Source organism: Mchenga conophoros, linkage group LG17 (genome assembly GCF_057382185.1).
Source record: "Mchenga conophoros isolate Kocher_MC1m ecotype Shallow Benthic linkage group LG17, M_conophoros_male_GT1.1, whole genome shotgun sequence".
Lineage (NCBI taxonomy): Eukaryota > Metazoa > Chordata > Actinopteri > Cichliformes > Cichlidae > Mchenga > Mchenga conophoros.
In genome coordinates this window covers 10,197,018-10,213,888 of record NC_140542.1, presented here as the reverse complement: position 1 = coordinate 10,213,888, position 16,871 = coordinate 10,197,018, and the positions used below count along the sequence as shown (strand labels likewise).

Sequence of the window (16,871 nt, the reverse complement as noted above, 5' to 3'; positions counted from 1 at the left end):
AAAGCCATTGCTAAGATGTCACAATAAGACAATGGCCATGAAACACCGCCACTGGACTACTGAAGGCTGGAAAAAGGTATTATTATTGATGAATCAAAATTTGAAATTTTTGGTTCATCGCGCTGGATCTCTGTACTCCGCCAAGCAGGCGAAAGGATGATTCTACAATGTGTGGCATCAACTGTCAAACATAGAGGAGAGAGTGTGATGGTCTGTGGCTGTTTTACTGGATCCAGGATCAGTTTACCAGTCACTGAGTACAGGTCAGTTTTCAATTTTACATTAGTCCATTTTAAATGACCTTTGACTGCAACAGAGAATGCATAGAATGCAACAGCATTTCTGGATAATGTTAACCTGTTCTATTGTTTTGCACATGGTAGACATTTAACATACATTCACAGACATGGGGAACTGTGCTCACAGACAGGGATTTCTGAAAGTCTTTCATTCCTCAGGGGTCCTCTTATTCTCCAACATTCTGTTCAGCAATTCACAGCTAAGACACCTCTGTTCCTATATATGTCATTGGGGAACACAGAAATTTTTCCATGCTGGGTATAGTTACTTTATTTATTTTGAAAACCCTGTATACACCAAACTCTTTAGAAGTTAGTGAAATTTTAAAAAAAAATGGATTGGGCAATAAAATCAACCTTTTCTTGCTTGAAGTACACAAGGCTCACATTAAATCAGGGGTCAAATGAATTATTCTGCATAAGAAATCAAAATATCCATAAAAAAGAAAGCTGAATGTTCAAAGACTATTACAAATAGGGGCAAAATAAAATTTGCGTTAAGCGGTAAATATAAACACGAACTAAATAGCAGTTATCGCCATCGTTCCCATGTGGTTCTTGTTTCTCCCGACTGTTTCAGTGTGACACACACGGCGCATGCTCATTTGTCCATGACTCCTGGCTTACTAGTGAATTTTTTTCAGCATTAGCTAAACTTTGAATAGCTAAAACAACAATTTTCCTTGTGTTGCATGAACACCTAGTCCGTGTATGTGCAGTGCCACAATATTGGGGCTTTTTATGAAGACAAACAAACTGCGGAAACAGTGTTAGTGCGGCTTTTTGCTGGTGGGTTTGCTAGCTAGCTAAACAACAGAGATTGGTTGTTATCTAACTTACATACATTAAAGTGGACTTCTCAGTCTTTTTTGCAAATAATTAAGCGTTTTTTAATCTTGGAAAAAATTGCAGTACTGTCTCAACCTCAAGGTAAGCTCTAAATTGTGCTGGCATGGGCATCGCTAAAAGAGTGCTCGGCCGCTTCGGTATTTTTTGACTCGTACAATAATGTGAGTTCAGTCCCGTAAAAGCAGAGAATGGACAGAGACTTGTTGAGGCAATGTCTGACGTATCATGGACAATCCCTGTTCAATACGCTGAAATGTGAACAAACGGAAAATCCAGACTTCCAAGCGGTGGTGTCTGACCTCTGCAAAGCCACGTATGAGAGGTATGTCTGAGTTTATGAGTACCACGGCAGGCTGCTGCAGAATGCCAAAAGTCATAAGTACAGACAAAATGCTAGCGCATCATTATTTTCTCTTAAAGTGTTAGACAAAGATGATATTGCATATAGGTTGTGAATTAAACGCTCTGAAAACAAAGATGAGTGAATATCACAGTCTTATCGCCAGTATAATTTTACTGTTTAAATCTCCTATTGCTCGTCCAGCAGATTTTCAGTTCATAAGCTGACATCTGCCTAGAAATGGTGACGCTAATGAGGAATTTGCAACTTTTGCTCGAAAATTCTCTGGATTTAAAATGACTTATAATTAAATTGCACAAGAAATATGCAGAAAAGGACTTCACCACACCTAACAGCTTTTGAATTTAGGTATTTTCAGTTCCATTGCCAGAGATGTCTAAAATCAAGCACATGCAGTCTGACTTTACAGACATTTGTGAAAGAATGAGTCATTATAGGGAGCTCACTGAACACATGTGGGGTACTGCAAGACCATGCCACTCCTGCAGCAAATCAGTTTATAAAATGTCTTCACTCCCAGGTTAGGTAGGAAGCAGACCATATGAACTAGACAGGCAACAAACTTTGACAGGCAGCCATCGAGTCAAGTCACTTTGCAATTGCAATAAAAAACACACTATCAATATTTAGAACTATACATGCAATGTACACTAATAAAGAAATGCAGCCACAGATATAAAATTGCAAAAATACGTGCTATAAATGTAGCTGCACAAAGTGATGAATGACCTCTTTTACATTTCAAATCAAGAAAGTCTGACCTGCAGCAGCCCCTCCACTCTGTTTGCAGTTGTGCTGGGTGCAGTGATTGATGCAGAAGAACTAAATTCATGTGAAACCATTAATTAAACTGGGCATGCAGTGCAGTAACACTTACCAGCGATGTGGAACTTTGTGGAAGTTTGTTAATAACAAATTGTATGACTTACTAAAACTTATAGTTGAAGTATATCAGTATAATTCAGCTTAGGGGGCACAGGGACTTTACTGGATGAGCTGTGAGCCCCACACTGCTCCTGAGTATTCTGTGATCAGCTGCTCATCAATTGCTGAGGCACACTGTGTCAAAAAAAAAAATCCCCAACACTCTGCTGACCTGATTACTGCAGGGTTCCAAGTCTCTGACATTAACATCAGTACATGAAAGGCACACCATGAGCTTCATGGCATGGGTTTCCATGGCCGAGCAACACCTGTAGGTGTAATGTGTCAGTGGCGCACTACTTTTGTCCACGTAAGCATATGTTGTTTCCACACATGTTTTTCCCCCCAATCATTTGTGAATGGTGTAGTTAAACTAAAATACCATTGTATGAAAAGAGGTGCAAAAAGTACGCATCGGTTTTTGACTAGCTACTGCAGCTGTCATTGTAGAATAAAAATCAGTAGTGTAATACAATAACTCTCAATGAAGGTCTGTGAACAAAGAGCAGGAGTGTGTATTAATTCAACCTTTTTCTGTTGCATTACTTCATTTTCCTTTGCACCATTATACAAGAATTAGTTTGTCATAGGTGAATTCAGTCCAGCTGATCTTACTGATCTTTCTTTTGTTGTTGTTCTGTGCAGTAGGTGTGAAGAGCAGAGCAACCCACTTGTGGAGCAGTTCATTGCCAGGAAGGCTGACATCCTGTTCAGTCCAGTATGGAGAACCGCTGGTCTTCGAGGAGAGGAGCACGAGGAGGAGGAGGCTGTAGGTGTGTGTTGTTCATTCTTGTGCGTGTAAATGAAGATGAGTATGACTTGCACATAGGCCCTATCTGATGTTGAGAAAAGTGTCTGTATTTTGTGACACACTGCATCAGATCTGTCTTCACTCTTTCAGAGCCCTATGCAGTCATGCCACCGATGGAGGTATTCATGGAGGTGTCGTATGAGGAGAGGCGATCCATGATTTACCGGGATTTGGAAAGAGGAGACATTGTGGTGGGGAGGATCAACAACATTAGAGAATACGGCTTCTTTCTCACTCTGTTTTGCACAGCAGGAGGTCTGAAAAGAGACATTGAGGACTTAGAGTTGTCGGTAGGTCAACAAGTTCAGTTCAGTTCCTTTTGAATGTCATTGAGTTATGTCATAAATCATCACTGTAGAAGCTGAAAATTTGGGACTGTTGGCTAGTTGTTGATGAAAAACCGGCTGTGTAGCTCTGGGAATACCCGAGTGACTGCCAGTTCTTTCTTTGCGTGGAGTTTACATAAGAATGCAGTCATGCTTAAAATTCATGTTATGAGTCCATGTGATGATATCTGTGCTGTAATCGTTATTTAGTCTTGTGCTTTACGGGACGTACAGGAGTGGCAGTTCCAAAAGAGTTCTGCTTTTCATCTTCATGTCTGTTGTAAAAAAAAACCACCTGCATATTTGTCATCAAGCCACCTCAACTGAGGTATTACAAGTGAAAAAATTCCTCAACAGAAAGCTGCTTGGAGAGTTTCTGTTGTCAGACTGTAAATGGTGCAAATGTTGTGTAATTAAATTTGCTGTTCTGTCCACCTGAACTAAATCGGCCATCCACCTTGCATTTTACTATTGTTTCATAAAGGCACATCTTTCTTCACCCTTCAGGCTCTGTGTCATGTCAGAGAAATTCCCTCCACTGGCAGCCATGATGATCCCCTGGCGTACTACCAGATTGGGGACTTCATCAGAGGTTTGTGTCTAACACAACCAGAACACTGAGGTCCAGAATCATATACTGCAGTTCTTTTCAGGAGCCTTTAAAACATTTTATAACAATAGATTTATCAGACAGACAAAACCTGCATAAAGTATATTAATCTAGCTAATACCTTCATTCCACGGAAAATTGGCCTATGATAGTATCTTTTTCCATTTGAGGCTTTTTTGTGTCTCAACACAACCTATATCTTAAAGTTTTAGTCTTTTATCCTATTTTAATTTTCAGGTTTGCAGTGCAGTTATAATCATAGAAATGCTTGCTGCTTTTTGAACTCCATAGTGCTGCTTCGCAGTACTGTAATGGGATATGTAAAGAATGATGGTCTGATCTTTTCTTATTCTGTAGCTGGAGTGAAAGATATTGATCGCTACCAGGAGAAAATCACAGTGTCGCTCCATCAGGCCTGTCTTTCTCCGAGCTTGGAGCACATCAAACTTGGTGTCATTACCAAGGAGGAGCTGCCTGTTCATTACAGGTAAAGAAACACAACACGGATTGCTGAAAGAAGAAAAACAAACCTGCTTAGCTAGTTCGAGTGAATACTGTTGCATAGCATTGCATTAAGAAATGTCACACAAGCATTTGAACTAGTGTTTCATATCAAGCTTCAGTTGATTGTAGCTGCAGCAGACCATCTGTATTCGCAGTCACTGCTCATGTAAAATGTAAAGTTTGGGGATTAAATTTTTCTTTTTTATATTCATGCTTTCTTTCAAGAATATGATGTATTTTGTTACACAAATGAGCGGGCTGATATGTAGCCTGAGCTTTAATATAAAAGCTTAATCTGATATAAATATGTATTAATGCATTAACGTGTGGTTGCAGTGACTGCTCTCTCCTTAGTCGTAGTGTTCAGGCAGCCACTGACTCCAGTGAGACATATGAGCGTATACTGACAGGTTGTCATGGATACCACAACCCCTCTGTAGTGGACTACTTGCTGGAAAAGGTGGGAATTAGTGATACCCACCCACCGTCAATGATGCGTGGACTGCAGAGGTAAACTTTTAGTTGGTGCGATTACACAGTAATTCCCCTAATTTCATACAAATTTGCAAGCAGATTCATGCAATAATGGAAGTTTGGACATCTAGCAAGGCTGTTAAATAGTGTGGTGTCTGTGGTTCTTTTCGCCACAGTAAACTTTTCCAAGCAGAGGATTTTGCTTCTGCAATCAGGAAGAAACAGTCTGCATCCTGGGCCTTAAAGTGGTAATGTATTAGCTATCAACTTTGACCACAGAAAATGGATGGGATGTTGCATCATTTTGTTTTTGGACCACTTATTCCCCCTGGCTTAGACTTCACAATAATACAAACCTGACTTGTATTTGCTTGTGTGTTTTTCAAGTGTCCGTGCAGGGGTGGACCACTTCAAACATGGTCGCCATGTGGAAGCCATGAATGAATACAACAAAGCCTTGGAAATAGACATTAGTAATGTAGAAGCACTGGTGGCACGTGGAGCTCTGTGAGTCTGCTTTCAGTTCAAATGATGAGAACTGTTGTTTGTATAATTCTGTCCTTGTTTGAGATATTCCCTCGTCTTTCATGACCCTGTAAACACCTAACTGGTTTAAATTACAAGAAATATATACAGTGTTTACAATAGTTTATTTATTGGATGCATCAAGACATTTTAAACGACTTTGGTAAGTTTCCTCATACCATTTCCCATACCAGAATGGAATGAGGAACAGTAATTAAGACACCACACATGGTCCTGTACTATTGTCGTAGCTCTTTGGAATGAAAAGTTGCTTTTGGCTTAGTACCTGGTAAACACACATGACACTTGTTACCGAAACCTGGCATAGTCCTGAAAATGAGATCAATCTTATCGTCTTTTTTGTGCTTTATTGAATTTTATTGTTTTATTTATATTTTGATATTGCTAGGGATGATGCAATGATCGGGGACCATTCTTAATTTCGTTGTTCTCATGACAATGACAATAAAGTTTCTGATTCTGATTCTTTCACTTTGTACACAGGTATGCTAACAAAGGCAGCATCATGAAGGCAATAACAGATTTTGAACGAGCTCTGGAGAACTGTCCTGATCACCGCAACGCCAAGAAGTATCTGTGTCAGACACTAGTGGAGAGAGGAAAACAGTAAGTACTGCTTCACTTAGTAGGCAGATGTGAAATGAGAGCTTACAGTTCAGTCGTGATCTACTAGTTGAAAGACTCAGATCAGAGAGAAGTTTAAGAATGTTAATGAGAAGCTGCCAGCTCCACCACCTTTTTCTTGTTACAGTGCACAATGGGCCTGATATGTCAGTATGCAAATACTATTGATTTTAAATCCAGGTATGAAGAGCAATGTGCAAGGTAACTACAGACAGAACAACTTTGATTTTTCCCAAGGAGGAAACGAAGCTTTCTCTGGCCTGCTCCTTTTTCCCTGTTTAACCATTTCACAGCCTGATTATGGTGCACTGCTAGTGTTTATGAATAGAAGCTGCATAGAAGGACGAAGTTAGAAAAAGGTTCACAGGCTATTCTGAAACAGGTGAGCGAGCATCAGCTCAGCTGCTTTGTTCCCGTGAAAAAGGGAGAAACATGTAAATAACATGTATTATTTTTCTTTGGCTCTCGGAGGAGGCGGACACACTTTTTCTCCTCTCCCTTATCTTCCCTGCTAGTTCTTATGTCCTTGTCTAGTCTCGTGTCTTTTTTGTATTACTTTCCCTGGAACACTCTCTCACAGTCTGTGTCTAAAACCTAAAAGAGAATTATGGATTTGATCAACTGGTCTCTGAATGCTATTGACACCCTTTAACGAGAAGTCTGGGCTCGGGAGAACCCGAGTGCCCTGGAGGGACTTTCCCTGCCGGATACACGATGGACGGGTGGCAGAGGATCGTGTGCCTGGCGGGACTGTCGATCGAGGACGCTGAAGATATCTACCTATTCAGAACCATGATAACAGGGTTCTTGCTGATCGGAGCTGGCTTGGCCCGGGCTTATCGGAGAATTAAGAGAGCGGAACCGGCTGTTCAAACCTCCACAAGGCTGCCCGCTGGGATTGGAACGACAGGTGCGACTTCTCAGAAAGGGCTCACTGAAGGCAGCATGGTTAAGAGCTTGGAGGCGCTTACGACTGCAGTGAATGCTCAGAATAACACCTTTGAGCGTATGTATGTTGGATTACATCAGGAAAGAATCAACTCAGAACAACACCTCTGGGCGGAGCTGGATTACACCTCGGATCAGTTGGCTGCGCTCGTGAAGTCTCAGAATCTGCTATGTGAGCAAAAAGAGTGACAAGACCACAGAATCGACGGCTAATAACTAGGGCTGGGCGATATGACCCAAAATTCATATCTCGATATTTTTTAGCTGGATGGCGATATAAGATATATATCTCGATTTTTTTTTTTTTTTAAGCCATAAGTTAAGAACAAAAAGAGAGTTCTTAGTCACACTGTGTCCCAGATGTCACACGGGCACTTTTATTTACATACAGCGTAGATATTACTCAAAAATAAATTATCAGCATATATTAAATAATCATGGTCCATAAATAAAAGAAAACAATGTTGTTTTTGTGCATAACAAAAAGCTCACAATTGTGCAGTCAAAATGTAAACTAATAGACGCTGAGCATAATAACAAAGAGACAGATTTCACAGCTGCACCACATCTCTGAACAGGTGCCATTTGTGGTCCTTATACACACACAGTACGTATCACTCCGCGAGGCTCCTCCTCTGTAGCCGTAATTCTCCGACAATCCATCAAGCGGTGCAGCTCCGTAGCTTAGCAAAGTCATATTAAAACATTTTTTGACAGATTGCTGAGCGCTGTGTACCACATAAAATCGATTCGCGGTCAGTAAGCACAACCAGAATTCATACATAAGGCGCACTGTCGATTTTTGAGAAAAGGAAAGGATTTTAGGCCGTGCAGCCCCTCTGGGCTGCATGTCGTTAGCGCGGTTAGCTCGCTAACACGTTGACGCCATCCAGCCCCACGCACGGTAACTCGCTAACGGAGATTTTCCGCTTTCATCTTGTCATTGCCTGCAGGTGAAGCTATGGGGGAGTTGTGTTCAGTGCAGGAGAGGCGAGGCCGAGTAACGTTGCGTAGAGACAAAAGTGGACGAAAGAGAGGCAAACCTGCGGCTCCACAAGTATAATTATAACGTAACATAGACTATATCGATATAAACGATATTGTCACATCTTATATCTCGTATGAAAATATATCGATATTTTTTAAAAACTCGATATATCGCCCAGCCCTACTAATAACATCACGGAGAAGCTCGCAGCTATTAACGGGAGATTGAGAGACCAGTGTCGGAGTGTTAAAAAACAGCTTGAAATTCTCAATTACCATCATAACCCGGCTACCCCACAACTCCCTGATAACGACTGTGTTGAGTCTGTTCCTTCCCATTCCCTACAAGGCCACCTGGGTTGACTGGAAGACTGTTTACTTAGCCTGGCAGGGCGAAGGACACTGTCTCAGCTGAACTATTGACATGCACACATACATATACTGATACTGATAAGCACTCACTGACGCATCACCCTCCCTACCCCGGATCCAACGCCACCTCCAACGCTTACCTCCCCCATGATGTGGACATCGGGTCAGCTGGAGGCGCAGTCGAAAGATTGTAGCGGTCCCAGATCAGATGTACACACTGGAACTCTTTCCCATGTTGCTTGTCTGTGTTTATTGTGTTATGGTGTGTTGATACCTGTGCATTCCTGTATTATCCTTTTGTGTTGCACATTTCAATGTTTTTTTTCCTCGCTACCTGGCCTGACCTGTCTCCCCAATGTGATGTTTGTATTGTATGTATGGTCGGCAAGGTCTGTCATCTTGGTTGTGGGCAAAAGACCATCTCAAGGCTATCTCATCTCATCTCATCTCATCTCTCATTATCATTTACTCAAAGGATGTTTGTTTGTGCTTGCAGGCTTGAGGAACAGGAAAAGCTAGTAACAGCTGAGGGATTGTACAGAAGAGCTCTAGCTTTAGATGGCTCAAACCCTGAGGCACAGGAAGCCCTGCACAAGATCACAGACACTATACAGGTGAGCGGACACAACATACACACACACATGCATACACACACACACATGCACGCGTGCCTGAGGGGTTCAAAAAAGTTGTCAGGTATGCAGTGTGTGTATTTTAGGCTTAACTATTAAAGCAGATACAGAAATAATGGTCCCATCAAAGTTTAATTTTAAAATGGTGTTATTTCTGTGTGACTTCAGAAAAATTAATAAAAAAGGTGGAAAAAATGAGCAGCTGCTTGTTGCTCTGACAACACAGAGAAAGGGATGGTATGAGGACAGATTAGTTTCTTGTAAAATTAGTTGACAAGTTCCCAGAACTGTATTTATGTGTGCTCTGCTTACATATGTTTAACATGTTTTTTTTAACAAATATGTGTGGCTCTGTGTACTGACCACGAGAAAACAGGCACACTAAAGTTAGCAGCTAACCGGTGACCACTGGGGACTAAGCAGCTACAGATCCAGATATTTCTGATAGCAGTAAGAATTTTTCCTTGCTCAAAAGAGGCCTTTTGGAGTGTTTACGCACATGATCACAGTAGAATTCAGTTAAAAAAAGAGTCAGTTTTAAGCCCTCGGTATACCTGCTGCATTGGTTGCTTTGTCCTACGCTGGGAATGCCACTGACAGCCACATCCCTTTCTGTTTGCTGTGGCAGTGCACGTAGCTGCTAGTATTAAATGATATCCTGAACAATAGGTGAAAAAACCTCTATATCCGCACTGACAAGGGAAGAGAAGAAGTGAAAACTGGAAGCAAAAGAATTGCTGAGGTTGTTTTTACACAAATAACTTTACATAGAAAAATGTGAGGGAAATCTGTTTGTTTTATGTAACTGAAAAAACAAAAAAACTGTCCAATATATTAGATTTTTAAATCCCCAAATATTAGTCTGGAAAATCCTCTATTGGTTGGGCTGTGCTTTTCACTCCCATCAACTTTATGAAAATGTATTACATTCAAAGACTGAAGAAAGAACTGTGAATATTACAGCATTAGTGGAAACTTGACAGGTCAATTTGAAGTAGTTGGTAAAAACGGGTGTTTGTAGTAATATTAATGAAGGCTGTGTTATATGCAGGTATTTCCCCTAATCATTGTTACTCCCCCTGTGTCCTTGTGTTAGAATGGCTGCTGTGAAAAGACTGTTGTTGACAGATTATCATAAGATTGTCTTACATGAAGCAGTGGATTTCGTGGTTAATCTGAGGCTTGTTAATTAAACACTAAACATTTGCACAACTTTAGCAGCTCAATAAATAAGGAACACCTCCTGTACCACGACAGTGTTAATTTTATACATGCAGGCCTTTGACACTCGTTCAGTGTTGACCTCTGTAACTTTTAATATAGGACATGAATTTAAAAAGGTTTACTAGTTATTAACTTGATTATCAGCAGTTTTAACTTAAGCCTTTTGTATGTAAGGTGTAGTATGCCACAACACTGAAAGGGCTAAGGTAAGTCTTTGGTAAGAAATGCATTAATAAAGGTGATTTATAATAGATTGCCTTATAAAATGTTTAATAGTGAAATGGCTCATTATAAAAGACTAACTTGTCAGTTTGTTGACAATCATAGCAAGTCATTTAATTTGCATAGCAAGACAATGAACTTTGATGGTAAAGGTAAAAATAACCTTAAATTTAGGGATAAAAATGAGGGTGAGGCATGTTGTGTGACTTTTGTTTGTTTTTTTTTGTTTGGGTGGGGGGGGGGACTAAAGAATGGTAAATGGCCTGTATTTGTATAGCGCTTTACTTGGTCCTAAGGATCCCAAAGCGCTTTACACTAGGGGTGGGCGATATAAACGATATATACGATAGAAAATACGATATAAATTTGACCAACGATAGAGATTTTGACTATACCGCTCTATCGCGATAGCGCCTGTTTTGGTCGAAAGCATTGCAGCCATTACAACCATTATCATCTGCAAATTATGCCCGGCGACAGTCATAGCAAAGAGATGAAGCACTTTTGAAATATGGGGAAAGCCAAAAACTGCGCTTCCTCCACTTCCGTAACATTGATCCATTAATGTTGAATTCTCTCGCAGCTGTTCTATTCCCATGTTGTTGCAGTATATTAATAACTAACCTCGTATTGTGGATGAATAATCTCAGTTGTTCTGACTGAAGTTTGGCCCGTGTATAGCATCCTGCTATGCGATTGCATTTGTCCCTGACCACCAGAATCCCTCACATTAACTTTTATCGAGCGGAAAAAAAAGTTGGCGTTCATCCTCCAGCTTCACTGTGCTAATGTTATGCTAACATAGCTATGTCGCTAGCAATCAGGTAGCACAACATTATATACCAGGTAGTCCAACTTCAGTAACCCTGCAAACACCACTGCTCTTTAGTTTTCTGTCTTCATTTATGTTGGAAGTGGTAGCAGAGCTGTACGTTTGAATTAGTTTCAGAACATGGTATGTCATGTTTAGGTGGAAACTAGCGAGCTAACTTCCTGTTAACTTCTAACTCCGTTGAATTTAATAACTTCTGTTTTCATGGATGCCTGGATGTTAAACTTAATTGTTACACCTGGTAAAGCAGCAACGCTGATGATTTTATTAAAGATGAAAGAGTTTAGACTGTTTTTAACTCTGTGTTCGTTTGACTTTGGGACCTGAAGCGGACGGAGTTTTGGACCCAGATTACTCCGCAAAGCTCCTCACTACGGTAGCCGTAATGCTCTTGACAATCCATCAAGCAGTGCGGCTTACCAAAGTTGTACTAAAACATATTTTAACAGATTTCTGCAGCCAAAATCGGTTCGAGGTCAGTAGGTCATACATAAGGCACACTCTCGATTTTTGAGAAAATTAAAGGATTTTATGTGTGCCTTATAGTGTGGAAAATACGGTATACAGAAGAAAAGAATATATCGCGATATATATCGTTATCGCACGTGCTTCAAATTATACCGCGATATGGATTTTAGGCCATATCGCCCAGCCCTACTTTACACTATACAAAGTCATCCACCCATTCACACACACATTCGCACACAGAAGGAGAGAGTGAGACAGCAAAGAGTATAACAATAAACAGTAAATGTGTGTGGGTACGCCTGGGTGCTGAAGAAAGACATGAGCTGCTGTCCATGGCGTTGAAACCAGTTTGAGCACATTTCTAAAGTGCATATTATTCATGTAGGAATGTTTTCTTTAAAAAAAAACAAAAGAATGCTATATTTAAAAAAGAAAAAATGGTTTTCTACTTTGCTCCGAGCACTGTGGTTTGTAATACTGATGAACTGTTTTGGTGTGTATGTGTGTGTTCGCAACCCTTGGACTCTGACCCTCTGCCCTCTGACCTTCTGACTGCTGCGGTCTTGTCACCTGCCTCGTGGGGGGGGGGGAATAATCTGCACAATGGCAACAATGACTCCTCTTCTCCTGGATACTTGTGTTCCGTGTCCCGGGTTCAAATACGGTAATGTTGAAACCTTCTCCACATAATTCTGGGACTAATACCGTTTCTTTGCACATCTCTGCTTGCACCTCTGTCCTTCCATCAATCTAAAAAAAATTTTAAATCTACCCCCACTCTGGGATCATACCACATCATTCTCTATGGTAAATCTGTAACTCATCACACATTTCTCTTCCTGCGATCTGTTTGGTTTGTGACGGTTATGTATGCTCTACAAACCTCTTGATTTTTTTTCTTTCCCTCTCCATACATACTTGCTCTGATGCAAATGGCTGAATAAATGAATGAATGAATGATTGTTGTTTCGGGATTTTTGTGTGGTTTTGGGTCATGGCGTGTATGTCTTTGAATATGTTTCTGTGGACTTTTGGCTGCCTGCCATTGTCATGTCTCGTCTTGCCTCGCCTCACCCGGCGACTAAAGAAATCGATTCGCCTGCGAGAGGAAGCACTGGCTAAGGAACAGGTCAAAACTAAGAGTGGCCAGAGCAGTGCTGAAAAATTACGTAAGATCTTAAAAGAGGAGAAGAGGTAAGCTGACCGATTGATTTATTTACTTAAAGCTAAAAGAAAAGCCACTTCTGTTAAGGACAGCCTCATAATACCCTGTCTGTTTTAGCAGAAAAATATTATCAGTACATGTCTTCTATTTTTCAGGATGAAGAAAAAACGGAAGAGATCATCCTCCTCCTCATCCTCCACTTCTTCAAGGACATCCTCCTCCTCCACATCATCATCGTCCTCTCGCAGGCAGTCTAAAAAGAAGAAAAAGAAAAGGAGGAAATCAGAGCGTGGAAGCAAGCGCCATCGCAGGATCTCCTCAAAGGAGAGCAGGAGAAGCAACGAGGGTAAGAAAGATAGGAATGAGAAAGAGGAGGATGACGAGGTGGAGTGGTATCCCGCACCTTCCAATACCTCAGCTACTTTTCTCAACCAGGTGGGAGGCCTGGGGTTTGGATTGAGGGACGAGGAGCAGGTAGAAGGGAAGGATGCAGATGATAGAAAGAGTTTCAAGCTGTACTCGCTGTCAGCAGCTTCAGAAGAGGAAGAGTCTGACTCCTCACAGAGAGAAAGAAAGGGAAGGGACAGGGAGGAGAGCAGGACGAAGAAAACAAAGAGCAGCCTGAGCAGAAGCCCAGATAGAGAGAAGATTAGGAGCAGGAGTAGAGAAAGGAGGAATAGAAGTAGGGATGGTGACAGGAAGAAAGACAGAAGAAGCAGTGACTCCAAAAGGAGAAGTAGTTTAGATGAAAATTCCAAGCGGAAATTATCCTGCTCGTCAGGAGAGTTGGAGTATTCGGGTCGTAAATCTAGTTACCGACCTGAGCATTCTGGAAATTCCACTTCCAAACACCCAGAGAACAGGAATGACTCATCATCCAGGAACCTCTTTGAAGAGAATAGAGGCAGGCTGGAAGTTCACGGAGCAGATCAGGTGAAAAGAGAGAAGGAAAGTCGAATGGAAGAAGGTACCATTCCAGATCAAGGACACAGTAAAAAAGGAAGTGCTGGAAATCAAAATGAGCAGTGCAGCATGGGGGCCAAAAAGGACCTCCCTGCAAACCTGTTGGATATTTTTAACCAGATTGCTCAGTTTGAGAAGGAAAAAGGAGTGAAACCAAAAAAATAACAAGAGGGTATGATATCCATACAGGTGTTCGGAAAAAAGGTGAAAGTAATATTAGTACCATGAAACTACTCTCTGGACTGCATCAATACTCCTGATCTATGGCCAAATCTGTTGCTCATTGAATGTCACCAGCTATTTTTTTTTTTTTTTTATTTAAGTTTGTCTTTTTGCAGAAAATGAGCCGTTTTACTTTGAAAGGTTGTTATTCTCTATGTCAGACTGGAGTCCTATAATAATTTCCTAGTAACTGTTTGTCAAAATGTCCTGAAATGTTCACCTTGATGGGTTCAAACAGGTTTAACACTTTAAAATAATGCTACAGTAAATTCATATTTTTAAACTGGCAAACAGTACATGTCATATCTAAGCATGAGAATATTAAATTCAGTCCATATTATTACATTATCTTCAGAAGCATCGCCTTTAGAGAATAGTGAACATTTTGACAAGCTGTTGCATAACTTTGCTCTGTAAGCTTGATGATCTGTTCTGTGACGTTCTTTTTGCTGTCAAAGAAGTTGACTGCCTTATATTTACTGCTGTGTGCCATGTTGTACATTCTTTCTGTGGCTTGTTAAACCTCTGTCCAAACAATCCTTAAGACTATACTTAGTGCAGAACTTCCAGCTGTATTCTGACTAATTGTCTCCTGTAATAAAACAAAGTCAGTTGAGTCAGTAAAGCATTTCAAATATCAAACCTGCAAGTCATTGAAGTCCTTTTCTTCTTCTTCTTCTTCTTCTTTTTTTTTATAGTTGTAATCCAATACATGTCTGCATGTTATCTACAGTGATGAGCACTGTGTTACAGAAATTAGATCAGGTGCAGATATAATCAATTAGATGCAGTGTTGTGGAAAAGTATTTGCCCCCTTCATGGTTTTTTTTCCTTCTACATTTATTGCACTGTAATGTTTCAGATCACCAAACAAATTTTAATATTGGACAAAGATGACCCAGGCCCATTGAATTAAGAAATCACTCAAATAGAACCTCTGACATATGCTTAAAAAATCTCAGAAAATGCAACACATCACACCACTATCTAAAGTCATTCAAGAGCATTTAAGAATCAAAGTCACTGACATTTAAAGGATTACAGACCATTGCTAAGACTTTGTTACTCAAGTGGTGAACAGTAGTGAATCTTTCCAGGAGTGGCCAGCTTACCAAAATTACAACATCAACAGCATACCCAGAACAACATCTAAAGAGATGCAGTTGTCACTTGCCTCAATTAAGGTCAGAGTTCATGATTAAACTATAAAAAAAGAGGCTGGACAAAAGCTGAAGACTAAAATCACTGCTGAACAAACAGAACACAAAGGTTGATCTCACATTTGCCAGAAGACATCAAGACCTATAGGAAAACATTCTGTGGACTGATGAGACAAAAGCTGAACCTTTTAGAAGGTCTGAGTCCCGTTACAGCTGGCTCGAAAAATGCGTTGGTGGTAGTGTGATGGTCTGGGGTTGCTTTGCTTCTTCAGGGTCTGGATGACTTGCTGCAATTCTGCTCTCTACCAGAAAATCTTGAAGGAGAATCTCCTACCATGAGTATGTGCCCTGGGCCTCAGGCTCACTTGGGTTAAGCAGCTGGATAATGATCTGAAACACAACAGCAAGTCCAGCAATTTAAAAAAAATAAGAATGTTTTGGCTTAGTCCAAGTTTAGTATGATTGATATGCTTTGTGACATTAAACAGCCCATTCATGCTGGAAAACCCTCCAGTGTCGCTGAATTAAAACAATTTCCAATTATCACAAACATTTGATTGCATTTCTTCCTGCCAGTGGTAGCACAACCAGTTTATTAGGTCTTGGAGGAATTAATTTTTTGCATAAGGTCAAATAGATTTGGAAAGAAAAATTTTGCATTTGCTCAGGATATCTTTGTCTTATATTTTACGTTCATGATCTGAAACATCAGATCAACAAATAAGTGTGGAAAAACAAAGGAAAAAAGTAAGAAATTCTGTAGGGGGAAATACTTTTTCAGAGCACTGTAAATGTATAAGCATCACCTGATCTCACTGTTAGATGAAACCTTGAAAGGTCTCATCCTCACAAAAAAAAAAGTCAATGACTTTCAAAATGTTCCACTGGGCTTTGTCTTCCACAGGACTCCCAAAACATTGAGAACTCATCAATTCAATACAACGATTTTAAATCGAGGTCAAATCAGACTTGGGGAGGCTGTGTTTGGGGATAAATTTAAAAAGCCACTTTATAATCACACAGTCAAGGGTATCCATATCACTGTAATGTTAGAACTGTTGATATATTGAGAGTATCAAAGAGCTTATTAAAATCTGAATCAGCTTTATTGACCAGGTATGTATATACATACATTACTATTGCTTTGCTTTTTCTGCCTATTTTCATGATGTAAATGCAGCGGTGCAGAAAACCTTTAAACTTGGTGAAAATATTCAGCTGTGGGGTTCTTTCAAGTGAGTTGCACTTCTCTCTTCCACAGAGAGAAATACCACTGTATTTGCAGACACATTGCTAACCTCTCCTGGCTCCATAATATGTGTGGAAGAGGATTCATTTTCCACCAACG

General features: G+C 40.4%; 1 protein-coding gene across 2 annotated transcripts; it reads left to right on the top strand.

Moving 5' to 3' along the window:
- Positions 1-888: 888 nt before the first annotated feature.
- Positions 889-15,005, top strand: ttc14 (tetratricopeptide repeat domain 14). 2 transcript variants are annotated; one of them, XM_085251272.1, is made up of 12 exons: positions 889-1,470; positions 3,082-3,206; positions 3,335-3,534; positions 4,078-4,162; positions 4,538-4,667; positions 5,039-5,194; positions 5,335-5,406; positions 5,546-5,665; positions 6,188-6,310; positions 9,132-9,249; positions 13,101-13,207; positions 13,334-15,005. In XM_085251272.1, the coding sequence occupies exons 1-12, from the start codon at positions 1,337-1,339 to the stop codon at positions 14,304-14,306; spliced, it is 2,343 nt and encodes a 780-aa protein (XP_085107398.1). In that variant the 5' UTR covers positions 889-1,336; the 3' UTR covers positions 14,307-15,005. The 2 variants fall into 2 exon arrangements, with proteins under 2 accessions (XP_085107398.1, XP_085107397.1); XM_085251271.1 differs by having other exon boundaries at positions 3,079-3,206.
- Positions 15,006-16,871: the final 1,866 nt, after the last annotated feature.